The sequence below is a fragment of the Corylus avellana genome, chromosome 3 (assembly GCF_965113065.1).
Source record: "Corylus avellana chromosome 3, dhCorAvel1.hap1.2, whole genome shotgun sequence".
Lineage (NCBI taxonomy): Eukaryota > Viridiplantae > Streptophyta > Magnoliopsida > Fagales > Betulaceae > Corylus > Corylus avellana.
The window spans coordinates 19,368,582-19,380,740 of NC_142492.1; the positions used below are offsets into that span (position 1 = coordinate 19,368,582).

General features: G+C 35.2%; 1 protein-coding gene across 1 annotated transcript; it reads left to right on the forward strand.

Moving 5' to 3' along the window:
- The first annotated feature begins 1,128 nt into the window (after positions 1-1,128).
- LOC132175000 (uncharacterized) lies at positions 1,129-11,676 on the forward strand. Its single transcript, XM_059586789.2, has 9 exons — positions 1,129-2,011; positions 3,899-4,028; positions 6,422-6,912; positions 7,556-7,636; positions 7,785-7,889; positions 8,424-8,537; positions 8,616-8,699; positions 9,765-9,836; positions 11,063-11,676. Exons 1-9 carry the CDS (start codon positions 1,691-1,693, stop codon positions 11,333-11,335), a joined length of 1,671 nt encoding a protein of 556 aa, XP_059442772.2. The 5' UTR covers positions 1,129-1,690; the 3' UTR covers positions 11,336-11,676.
- Positions 11,677-12,159: the final 483 nt, after the last annotated feature.

Genomic DNA, 12,159 nt, shown 5'->3' on the forward strand with positions numbered 1-12,159 from the left:
AAAATAAAACAACGAAACTTGATGAAAATATTCAATATTTAACCCAATATATTTTTTCAAACAAAGGACAGGATGTAATCAAATGCCACATCCTTACTTCGGTGGATTATGGAGTGGTCGGGACACACAACCTTTATCAAGACCAATTGAATCACATCATCATCTTTAGTCCCATCAAACCAGTCAAATTCTAACAGCATTTATAGTGATTATCTAGCAAAATGGTTAACTATTTATTTTTTCTAATTTAGCAAACTCATTTTCAAAATATGCGTCCAATTATTTATTTAAATTTATTTTTATTAAAATAATCATTTTTAAATTTTTTTATACAAACGAAAATAATGCAAATAGAAAATAAGATGATACCGTAAATCAAAAATCAGATGAATTCACTAATCGCAAATTTAAAATCAAACAAAAATCACATGAAAAATACCTGCAAATCGCAAATCGCCCGATAAGGAAATCACAAATAGTAGAAGGAGCAAGGAGCAAAATGAATAAAATAATTAGGCGTTCATCTACATTATCATCTCACTTGGGGGCGTGACATTGTTCATAAACACATTTTGCATAACTAGATGGGGATTTTTTTTTTACCTTTTTATCAGATATTTTAGCTAAAACAATAAAATGACTGCACTATTACTCTAACTAATAATTAAAGAGATATTTTAACTAATGAAAATGGTATTATAAAAAATTGAGATGTCATATAATATGGATAAATGGTATCATAAAAGATCCTCTCTATTTCAATTAAAATAAAAACCGTAAATATGAGGTTGGGAGATTAATATTGTTAACAATATTAATATGGGACAATTTTACCGAACTTTTAAGACTAACCAGAATCTCTCCCTTGCAGAATAATTTTGCCATTTTTTTAAGATTAACCGCATCCTCATCATCATGTGGATATTAGTTTTTTAGACCAATTATTATTTAAAGGAAATTCTAAGAATGTGTTAAAATTCCTTTTTTTACTTAAAACAAAAAAAAAATTTGTAGGGGAGGTCACTGTCGCACATATACGGCCACGTGATCGCCCTCCTTGCAGAATTTATTCTCTTAATACTAAAATGGAAAATAGAAACACAGAAAATAAAAAAAAAATAAAAAAAAAAAAACTTGGGTCTTCTGACTACTCTCCGCGCATAGACAAAGGTAGCAGCAACTTTCTGAAACTTTTTTGAAAACTAATCTTCCGCTTTTTCACGAGCAATCGCTGAAAAAGCTAGGGTTCCGCCCCCGCCATACCCAAAGCCAAAGCTAAACCTACCTTACCTGTCGGTGCTTCTCTCTCTCTCTCTCTCTCTCTCTCTCTCCGATATCCAGAGCCAGGTTTTCATTTCCTTTTTTATGCTTCGGATTTTGTGGATTCATAGACCAAAAGGCATTGGTCAGTGTCAGCAAAGAACCCAATTTTTTTTTGGTTGATTGCTTTCATGATAACGTATTTATGAAGCAAACTTTAGCGTTGGGGGAAGAACGTGAGCGAATTCACTGCTTCTAAAGGAGCCGCTGGATCTTCATCCCGTGATTTCTTTTTTGAGTGGTTTGGTTGGTTGGTTGGGGGAAGATTGAGGCTGTTTTTGATATGGAGAGCTTGGGAGATTCAGCACCTGATTCTGGGATATTATATGATTGTGGATTTCTCTAGGGGAAATATCGTGTAGTGGTAGCGATGGAGGATATAGGGCTGGTGAAGCAGGGGTGGAAATGCCTGCGGTCGCAGAAGGATGCGTGCTTGCGCGCGCGAATCGCGCTCGGTTGTTGCAAAGACAAGATTGGTGCGTTTCTGGAGCGGCATTGGCCCACGGTGTGCACCGGGACAGTCAGGCTCGGGAGGTTACTCCGGTTCTTGCTGCTGCAATGGAAGGACTGTTTTGTAAGGGGGTTTCGGTCGTTGATCACATTGGGTTCAGCGGCGCTGCTGCTCATCATGTGGAGTTGCTTTCTTAGTCTTACTTCAATCTCTTGCTTAGTCTTTGTGCTTCTCAGTATGGTATGCTCCTTTTTTTTTTTTTTTTCTTCCTCTTATTTATTTTTTTACCAAAATCAAAATGCAGACGATTTTATTGATTTTAACATGGCTTGTTATGGTAATGCAGAAAGTAGCATATCCGTGAAAGGATTTGATTCTTTTATTGATTCATTGATATATATTGAGTTTTTGCATTTCTCAGCACTCATTTTGTTAATTTTGTTTTTAGTCTTTTGACCTACATTGAATTGATTCCCCTGTGAGTAATGTTGTAAATAGAAGTAAACTTTAGTCATCCACAAGTTTCAATAACTTTACTACTAGTAGAAAGATTTTTATACCTAAAGTTTTAGTTAACAATCAGTTGATATACTAAAGCCTATCAGTGGCAATGTGGTTCACAAGTACAATCATTTTACAGATCTAATTTTTTTTTTTTAATAAGATCGACAAATATCTTTTTACAGTTCTAAATTTGGACTCACCAATTATGGCCTTTAGACAAGTTCGTACAAGTTTCCTTTTTGACACTTGAAGGTGAAGATTGTTCCCATATTCTACATCTACTATTTCCTTATTATACAAAACTGACAAATCCACCGGCAAAAAATGAAGTCCTTGCAAGCTTTAAATATTTGATTTTTTCCTTGGAAGAAAAAAACAATTTCCCCTTCTGTCTAATGAATATACCTTTAAAATTTTCTTTTAAGAGTGAAAAACCGATCCTAGATATTATTGTAACTTGGTTTCTTATCACTTGGTTGATATTATGTTCTTTAAGGGTTTAATGAAGGTATATATGAGCCCATTCAACATTGATCGCTCTAATTATAGCATGTGATATTCATGCTTGCAATAACATATGAGCCCAAACAGGTTACAAGCATGAATATAACCCACTGCAATATTATTATTATTCCTTTATGGGTTCAATGAAACATATTTCAGTGGGTGGTTTACTATTCTAGTTACTAATTATTGATTATGGCTTGTGCTTCTTTTTTAGTTTGGTTTGACCAAGTTTTGTGACATGATGCAATCTTAAAGTTGGTCGATATTGTAGTGTGACATTGGTTTTTTTTGATAAGTATTGGAGATTCATGGTGTTAGTGGATATAAGGGATGTCCCAGAATTGCATAAAAACAACCACTCAAGTTATCATTGATTAGACTTTCACCCTTATATTGGTTTCATTCTTTAAACAATTCACTTTTCACCCTTTTTATCTCTCATTTTTTAACTAAACAAGTAATTTGTCAAGAAAAAAAGATCAAAAAGCGGCACAACCCATGACACAGGAGGTGTAACACCTACAAAGGTTCTAGTATCTGATGTTTAAAAAAAATAAAACTTCAATTGAAAATGAGAAACAACTAGAAGCTACCATCCAATCTTTGAGAGAACGGAAAAACAAAAGCTTCCACTACGAGACCAAAGTTTCATGCCCCACCGCTATTATTCTTTTTTGCATTTTGGGGGGGGGGGGGGGGGGGGGGTGGGTTGTAAATCTCACTAAGAACGGGTGATTTATGTTAATGTATAATGTTTTATTGGTAAATGATAACTGGAGCCTCACTTTTTTCTCATGTTCAATATTTTCGAGTTGTAGCTTCAAGAATAGCTAAAAAATGTCCGAGTATACTATCTTAGGAAATCTTACTATAGATTTTTGGCCTTCTCACTTTTTCATAAGGTTGCTTTTCTTTTTTTTTTTTCTTTCCCCCCCTTTCTAGTATGAGAACTTTTAGCATCTATGTTTATATTGATAGCTGTTACTTTGAGGCTTGATTTAGAAACCCTAAAAAAAAAAAAATTATTGTGTATTTACTTTGTTGAGTTGCAGCAACTTAATTGATCTTATAAATGAAATTTTGATAACAATGTCACTTTTGGGGTGGATATTTCAGGGTGCTGCTGGAGTTGCTATTAAGTACTTGGGCTACACTCCGGGAATTTTTATTGTGGGGCTATTTGCTATTCTACTTTTATGGATGTATGCGAACTTTTGGATAACAGGAACATTGTTTATAGTTGGAGGTATGGTTTGGTTTCTTTTGCTATGGACTTGAATTGATTTGTACAACAATTTTATTAATTTCACTATCTTGTATCCCCACCATCCTCATCATCTGTTGCGAAGATCATGAGGGTGGTCTACCCATTATATTGATGATGTTGCAAAACAAGGTGTGGGATGATCTACTTATTGGCTTCTATACAAAAGTGCACTTCGGAAACAAAAAGTATCAAAAATTTTGCTTTTGTGATTTGGTTCTTGGCATCACTTGAAAGTCGATAAGCGTTGTGTTTTTTTTTTCTTGGTTGTTTTTGTTTTCTAATAATTTCTCTTATAAGTGACCATCAATAAGAATATGATTGTAGAATCACAGTTTACATATTATGGAATAACTGTTTTATTTAGGTTTCCATAAACCCAGCTGGATCCATCTATTTCATATACCAATATTATGCTAATAAAAAGCAAAATCACAAGTCTCAGCAATATATTTGAAATCTGAAGATTAACTGGATAGGAAGCATCCCAAGTATGCTTTCTGAGCTCTTTTCCTCTAGGCTGCCTATCTTCCACTAACACCTACCTAAGCCTGATGGTCCTAGGAGCTGAAACTTTCTAAATGGTACCCTCATGTCTGAGCTGCAAAAAGTAGATTACATGTATGCCTCATGGACCATACAGGGTTTGTAATTTGTATGGGTTAATGCGATTGCTTACTGTAAGCATGGAAATGCTCCTTTTTGTAGTTGCTCAAAGACAATAGCTAAAATTTTAATTACAGATTGAAATATCAATTTTATTGAAAAGTTTTTGTTGTTGATAACTTTAATCCAGACCAAACTAGATGTTGCTATTAAATCATATTCAACAAATCTTGATGCCGCTATTAAATCAAATTGGACACAATCCTGACCATTTATTTTTTGGAAGTCTGAACATCAGAAAGTAAAGTGACTTCTGGATGTTTTTCTGATGGAAACAAATTTCTATGGCATATTACTTGAAATAGAGGAACTTTGCAGTGTTTAGGAGGTGGTAACTGGCAAGTTATATAAAAATACATTAGACCCTCCAAGCATTTATATTTTTTCTACCAGATGCTGCTCATTTATGTCTGTATCATATGGCTCTTGGTAAAATGCTATTTACTTGTAAGTGTGCTTATGTACAGTTGTGCATGATATCATTTCTATGTTGGATTTTTCTAATAGGAAAGGTCTGCTTCATTCTCGTTACGTGATCCATGACAACTCACTTGACATTTTCCTTTAATCTATTATACAAACCATCTGTCCATTTGAGGTTTCATTTTTCATTTCTACATTTGAAGTTTCTAGATATAGTTGTTAAATTGTGAATGGTATCATAAAAATGAGTTATATATATCTTTGTATCATATACCATATTGTGTCCTATTTTGTGTTCCTTGGCAAATACATATTATTGATTATATATATTAAAGATACACATTGAAAAATGAAGCATAAAGTAAAACATTACTGTCTTCAATATAATTTCTCATTTCACACTGCATTTTGCATTTCCCTTTTTATTATCTTTACAATTTTCTTTCATATCTTCTCTGACAATTCTCTCTCTCTCTCTCTCAATTACATGTAAATTTTTTAAAAAGGAAATCTAGTAGAATATTTTAATTTTTCTTAATTCTCTGTGCAAGAAACAAGCATTCTCAAGACTAGTGTTAAATGGTGTTTCATTTAGATGATAACATCCTTTTCTTTTTGGAATAATGGTTTCACCTAACTTCCAATCTTTTGCTCTTTTTTTTTTTTGGCTTATGGATTTATTTATTATCTATTGCTATAATGACATGTGCAGACCAGTCTTACACAGGTTCTCTTATTTTCTACTTCTCATTCATCTTTAAACAAATAGTTAATAAAATATTAGATTAGCAATCTCACGTACAACTAATAATAACACATTGAAAGACTCCAATTTAGTTTTACTGGAGAATTTTTTTTTTTTTTTTTTTTTTTTTAAATATGAAGACTTTTACAAAAAAGTAAATGAAATAATGTAAATCAAGCATATTGAGTGTATCGCCTGATACACTATCTATTGTTATTACATGTCATTTTTTTTATAAGAAATTCAATCTTATTAGAAAGCACAAAGGGGCGCAATCCAAGTATACAGAAAATATATAGGAGAGACCCCCAATTTATTACGTATCATGTTGTAAAACATGTGTATTTTATCATGCAGATACCCTTACATTTGAAACACTTACAAAATGTGTATAAAAAATGGTTAAAAGGTGAATTGTGCTGTAAAACTATAGTGCATCATGAGATACTAATAACTATGCATCTAATCTGACCTTTATCTATCTGCTCAACTGCAGCTTTTCTATTTATATTAAGGAAAGTGCTCTATCATACAAATGCAGGTTATTTATTCTCCCGAAATCATGCGCGGTTGGTGGTCTTAATGGCAGTGATATATGGCAGTTACTGTGTCCAAGTTCAAGTTGGATGGCATGGTGTTTTTCTCTCAATAAACCTTGCATTCTTATCTAGTGATTTATTGAATTTTTTACTCCAATGGTGTGATAATATGAGTGAAAGTACACACTTTGAAGAGGAGAAACCGTCAGAAAGTGTTATGGAGGATGACTTTTCAGAAGAAAGTGAATACTTTGTTCCTACTTCTGAATCTGAAAACTTGCACTCATGTAAATCATCCACTAAGCGACCTGTGACTTTATCTGTCATCAGTAACTACAAAGAGTCTACTGCTAGTAAGGTGGTCAAAGAACAGACAACTTCAGTTGATGAGATGAAAAGAATATTAAGTAGTGCAGATCATTATGAAGCATTGGAATTCCCTCGACACAAAATGATTGATGCAACGATTTTGAGAAGGGAATACCGGAAGAAGGTTTGCAAAATTTTCACTTGGCCTTATTGTTTTTTGTAGCACCTATTAGGATCTCTCTCTCTCTCTCTCTCTCTCTCTCCTCCCGAGTGCATAGCCACGTTTGATTGTAGGCGTAGGCAAAATTTCACCTCTCCCTCATGTTGTTTAGTAGGATGGAAGGAAAAGAGAAAGGAAGGTGAGTGTAAAGATTAAGATTACTATTATATCCTTAGTTAAATGGTTTAAAATGGGGACAGAAGTAAAATTTCACACTTTTCTCTTAACAAGCCCTCACTCTCCCTCTCTCTTCACCTCTCCCTTCCTTTTTTCCTCCCACTAAAAGATGGATTCAGCCTTGCTCTCTCCTCCTACCCCCCTCCACTCTCTCTGTCAAAATAAACAGTGTTTGTCTACTCTCTGCTTCGACTCAACCACCTAACCTTCTAGAAAAAATCTGAGTGATAGCAGCTTTGAAATGTTCACTAGGGTGAAGAAGGTACTTGAACATATGCCTATTACCAAAAGGAGTATCATTCTAGTTTTTGAACAGATTTAATTAGCTTTTGATGTGCACTAGAGTTAAACCACCTTGCCTGTACTTTGACCTAATCTTTTTCTTTTATTTTGTATTTCTTTATGTTGTTTTTTCATTTAATTTTTGCAGGCCATGCTTGTGCATCCTGATAAAAACATGGGAAGTCCACTAGCCAGTGAATCCTTTAAGAAACTTCAATGTGCATACGAGGTAAACATCATTGATAAGTGCTGTTTTACTCTTGTTATTATGTTTTCTAGTTGCTACTTCATACATGGCTGTGATGGAATTGAACGGCTTTACGGGGGTGGTTTTGGTTGTGGTCCTTTTGCAATTCATAATGGGCATGAATATTTAGGTTCTTTGTGATTCGACAAAAAAGAGAGACTATGATGAGCAGTTGAGAAAGGAAGAATCCAGGACTAGGAGCGTTTGTCAAAAGTCCCATGGTGCATCACATCAGGTAAATCATGTGGTATTGCTTAGTTTTTTCTTTTTTTTTTGGAATTCCATTTACTTTTGGGAGTATTTATCCACTTGTGACTTTTAACTTTGGATTAAAAATCATGATAAAACTCAGGAAAAAGAATAGTCGTAGATACTTATGTTGTATAATATGTAACATAGTACTGTTTTCTCAGAAATTTTGTGCTATCTTCTTGATGAATTCACAACATGTATGCGATCTTTATCTAGGCTACGTATCTGTAAATGTAATTTTTTGTTTCTTTTTCTGTCGCCCATCTTATCTATTATGCACTCTGATCTCTCATTGTTAAACCAATGAGGCAAAAGTTCAAATGGGGAGCAAAATTGTTCTGAGTTGTAAGATTTATCTTTGCTAATGGAAACCTGCCTTTGGTCATGTCTTTAATTAATGAAAGCTGATGCAAAATGCTGTACTTCTTTTAAGTCCTTGCATGTGGGTGAGTTAAATCACTGATGCTGAGTTATAACATCAAAAGAAAATTCTTAACCATACTCCTACCATGAGCAGGATAATCCTGATTATCGCTCTGAAGAGTCGAGGCGTATACAGTGCACCAAATGTGGCCATTCACATATATGGGTGTGCACCAATAGGAGTAAGGCCAAGGCAAGATGGTGTCAGGTTACTCTCTCTCGCCATCTGCCAATTTCTGCACTTCATTTTTGTGTACATGAGTTGTGAGACTTGTTTTGGTATCAGGATTGCCGTCAGTATCATCAAGCCAAGGATGGAGATGGATGGATTGAATACAGAGGCTCGTTGGCCTTTGAGTGTTCTCAGAAGGTAATTAATATGTACATATGTATATTGTTCAGGTCTAGTGCCGAGGGTAATGTAAAAAGCTATTGTCATCACACATCTGAAATCCTACACGCACACACATGCCCACACATGCAAGCGGGCATGTGTTTGTGTGTGTGTGTAAAGTAATGACCACTTAAGACATTTAGGTTTTCATAGTAGGGCTTCTGCAGCTAATATTCCATTTGTAGCTCTATTAAAGATCATATGCGCTAGAAAACTTTATGAGTTGTAATTCTACTAAGCAATAGTTTTTCTGGCAAGGCAGGAAAGAAAGCACAGTAGCTGCATTCGAGCAGCAGTCAATGGTTGTATTGCATTGCTTGTAAAAATATATGTTTGGAAGTTACTCATAATCATATTATCCCTTGAATTTCATTCAGTTTCCTCATAAATTGAGCAGTTTTTTCTATGTGAATTTATCAATTTTCTTATGTTAAAGTATTGATTAAATGATTAAATTTATTTCTTATCAGCTTAAGCTTTTAGGAAAAGTGGTGATTTAACGTCTTATATGTAGAGATCAAAAGTTTTGTATAAGAAGTGTTGAACAGAAGTTATATTTTGAAATCCCCTAGTAATGCTGCTTTTGGAATAAATTTGTTAATAGCTGCTGGAGTTGCTAAACAAATATATATTGAGGAAGATTTATGAGTTAAAGTAGTGGTAAGGGGATAGTGTAGGGTTGGGGTAGATATTTGGTTTAACTGTTGGGGGGGGGGGGGGGGGGGGTGGGGGGGGGGGGGGTGGGGTTGGGAAGGTGTGGAGTTAATGATTGAGGGGGTGGTGTGGAGTTAAAATCATTGTCTCCATTAGATATCATGTTGATGAAGTTGCTCAAAAGTTCATTGTACAAACCCCATTTTTGTGCTTATTTGAGTTCACCACCATGACCATGCATGTTTGCTTTGTTGCATCAAATCATTATCAAATAATTGTCGATGTGTTTCCTAATTAATTATACTTGTGTGATTATTTATTAAAAAAAAATTACTTGTTTGATTGGCATGCAGTATTCATTTAGAAGTTTGGTTTCTTGTCTTTTAGGTGGAAATACCACGTGCTTTCGTCTGTGCTGAGAGCAAAATCTTTGATGTATCAGAATGGGCTATCTGTCAGGTCAGTGGTTTGAATTTTCATACCTATAATTCCTGTGGCCATGTAGTTGTTTTGAGTTTTAGAGTATGATGTGGGACCTGACTTGAGCTTTGTCTGACCTGCCTAGATTAGAGAAAACAAGGGGATAATTAGGTCAGAGGAAGAAAAAATGCTAATTTATTTATTGGATCAATCTAAGATAGGAGAGCGGAGGCTGATGTACTAGCTTTTATGCACATTGAATTTGGTTTTGATTCTCCTTTCTGCATTATTTACTGTGGACATGATATATGGTCCTACTGTCGGAGGAATGAAAGCACCTGCAGTTGGGTGGACTGCCCTTGCCCTAGCAAATGTAACAATGTGATTGTTGCTGTTTTTTTTCTTATTAGGTATTGGATAACTTTTTCTTGCACTTCAAAATTTTATAATTCCAAGGTGATTTGCTCTGATTTTTATTTATTTTTTTTATTTTTTTATTTTCATCCTGAACAAACCCCAAACTGGGTTGGAGGAATTTCTTCCAACCCAGTATATTAAACTGATATGTTCGAAATGTACATGATTATTCTAACGCTTATTTTTAATTTTCACATGCATTTTTAATAGAGCATGTGAAAATCACGTACATGTCAGTTTAATCGATTGGGTTGGAAGAAATTCTTCCAACCTACTTTGGAGGAAAACTATCCTTTTGTCCTATAGCCTTGCTGTGAAATAGCTTTAGTTTTTGATATTTCAGCAGTCACTGGCTTATTTTAGCCTTGCTGTGAAATAGCTTTAGTTTTTGATATTTCAGCAGTCACTGGCTTATTTTAATGGGTACCCACTGAGTGTGCAGCAGCTAGTTTAATGGCTTTTGTTGTCTGTTCATCATGTTTTAGGAAAGAAGGTAATAACAAAATGGAAAAAGTGACAATTGGTCTTCTACAACTAAATTATGTTTGGGTTAGGACTCTTGAGAACTTGTTAAAGTTGCAGGAAATATGGATGTTGTCATTGGCCTATAGTATCTTGCAATGTTTTTATAGGCATATGAAGTTTTCCTATCATAGTAGAGTGCGATCTGAGAATGAGGGCTACTAGGGATTGTTAATCCCGCGAACAACTGATAGATACCTGCAAGTCTTATGGTGTTTGTTTGTGTTGCTTCACTTTAGGCAAAAAAATGGTTGAGAAAATGATTGACATTTTTGTACATGATCAATTCCATCTTGAGTATTTACCTTTCGAACTGCGTTGTGCAGGGAATGGCTTGTAGGCCCAACACTCACCGTCCCAGCTTCCATGTAAACATGGTTGGGCTGGAGAAAACTCAACGATCCAAATCCTGCAGATATCCATGGGATTTGGATGCGGAAATGCTGGACGAAGACGAAGAAGCATTTGAGTTGTGGCTTCAGAATGCTCTGGCCTCTGGCTTCTTTTGTGAAAGCTCCAAACGCAGGAAGAGCTGGAGCCCGTTCAACTTGCATCACAAGAAAGGGAAGAAGCAATGGCATCGAAGAACGTCGTGCTGAGTAGTAGAGGGTAAAAGTTGTCTTGCCCATCATCCCAAGGGGGGACTGCTGAAATCAAGGGTGAAAATGATGGGTGGAATTTGTACATGCAATCACTAGGAATTCCATTACTTCTGGTAGGGAGGAAGGCCTAGAATACTTGACACACCGCCTCACGCATGCTAAGAAGAATGTAGATTGGTTAGAAAACTTTATTTGTGTCCATGGATTTGAGAAATGCCCAAGTTGGAGCTGTAAATTTTTCCCTATAATGTGCCAAGACTTGGAATTCTCAGGTCTAACCAGTGACATTGAAAAACCTTGTTCGACTCTTACTAGAAAAGGGATTCCAAATGTGTACATACTCCACCTCCCCATGTGAATGCAAATTCTTGTTCAAGTCCAAAAATGGCCCATGAGTCTATCCATGACCCACAATTTTTCAAAAAAGGAGGCATTTTCTCCTCTTCTCCTTGCTTGTAGCATTGAAAAAGTAAACTGAGCCTCGCAAATATGTAGAGTAAAAAATAGATGAACTAACCTGAATTTTCACGTAGAAGAACAAAATACAACAGTCCATATAAGAGAACAGTTTATTTTTAGTTGTTCTAAGGCATTTTTTTAATCGTTTCAACTAAATTTAGGTTTTCTAAATGCTATTTTCAAAAAATATGATTTGTTTTTACGAGTAATATAAGACAAGCATAAGGGGCGTTCCCACTGTCCAAATCATAGGTAGAAGTTGGGGGCAGGACGGGGATGCTCATTGAGAATAAAGAGGAAGCGACCCATTTGTAAGTTTTGCAAATTGGGTTGGAATTTTTTCGACCTAGTTTTCGAAAGTA

What these genes read in the sequence shown, in the direction of transcription:
- LOC132175000 (XM_059586789.2), top strand. Translation starts at nt 1,691, where the DNA reads ATGGAGGATATAGGGCTGGTGAAGCAGGGGTGGAAATGCCTGCGGTCG. An exon ending in AACTTCAATGTGCATACGAG is followed by an intron (nt 7,637 to 7,784) that starts GTAAACATCATT and finishes ATGAATATTTAG; the next exon opens with GTTCTTTGTGATTCGACAAA. An exon ending in CCCATGGTGCATCACATCAG is followed by an intron (nt 7,890 to 8,423) that starts GTAAATCATGTG and finishes TACCATGAGCAG; the next exon opens with GATAATCCTGATTATCGCTC.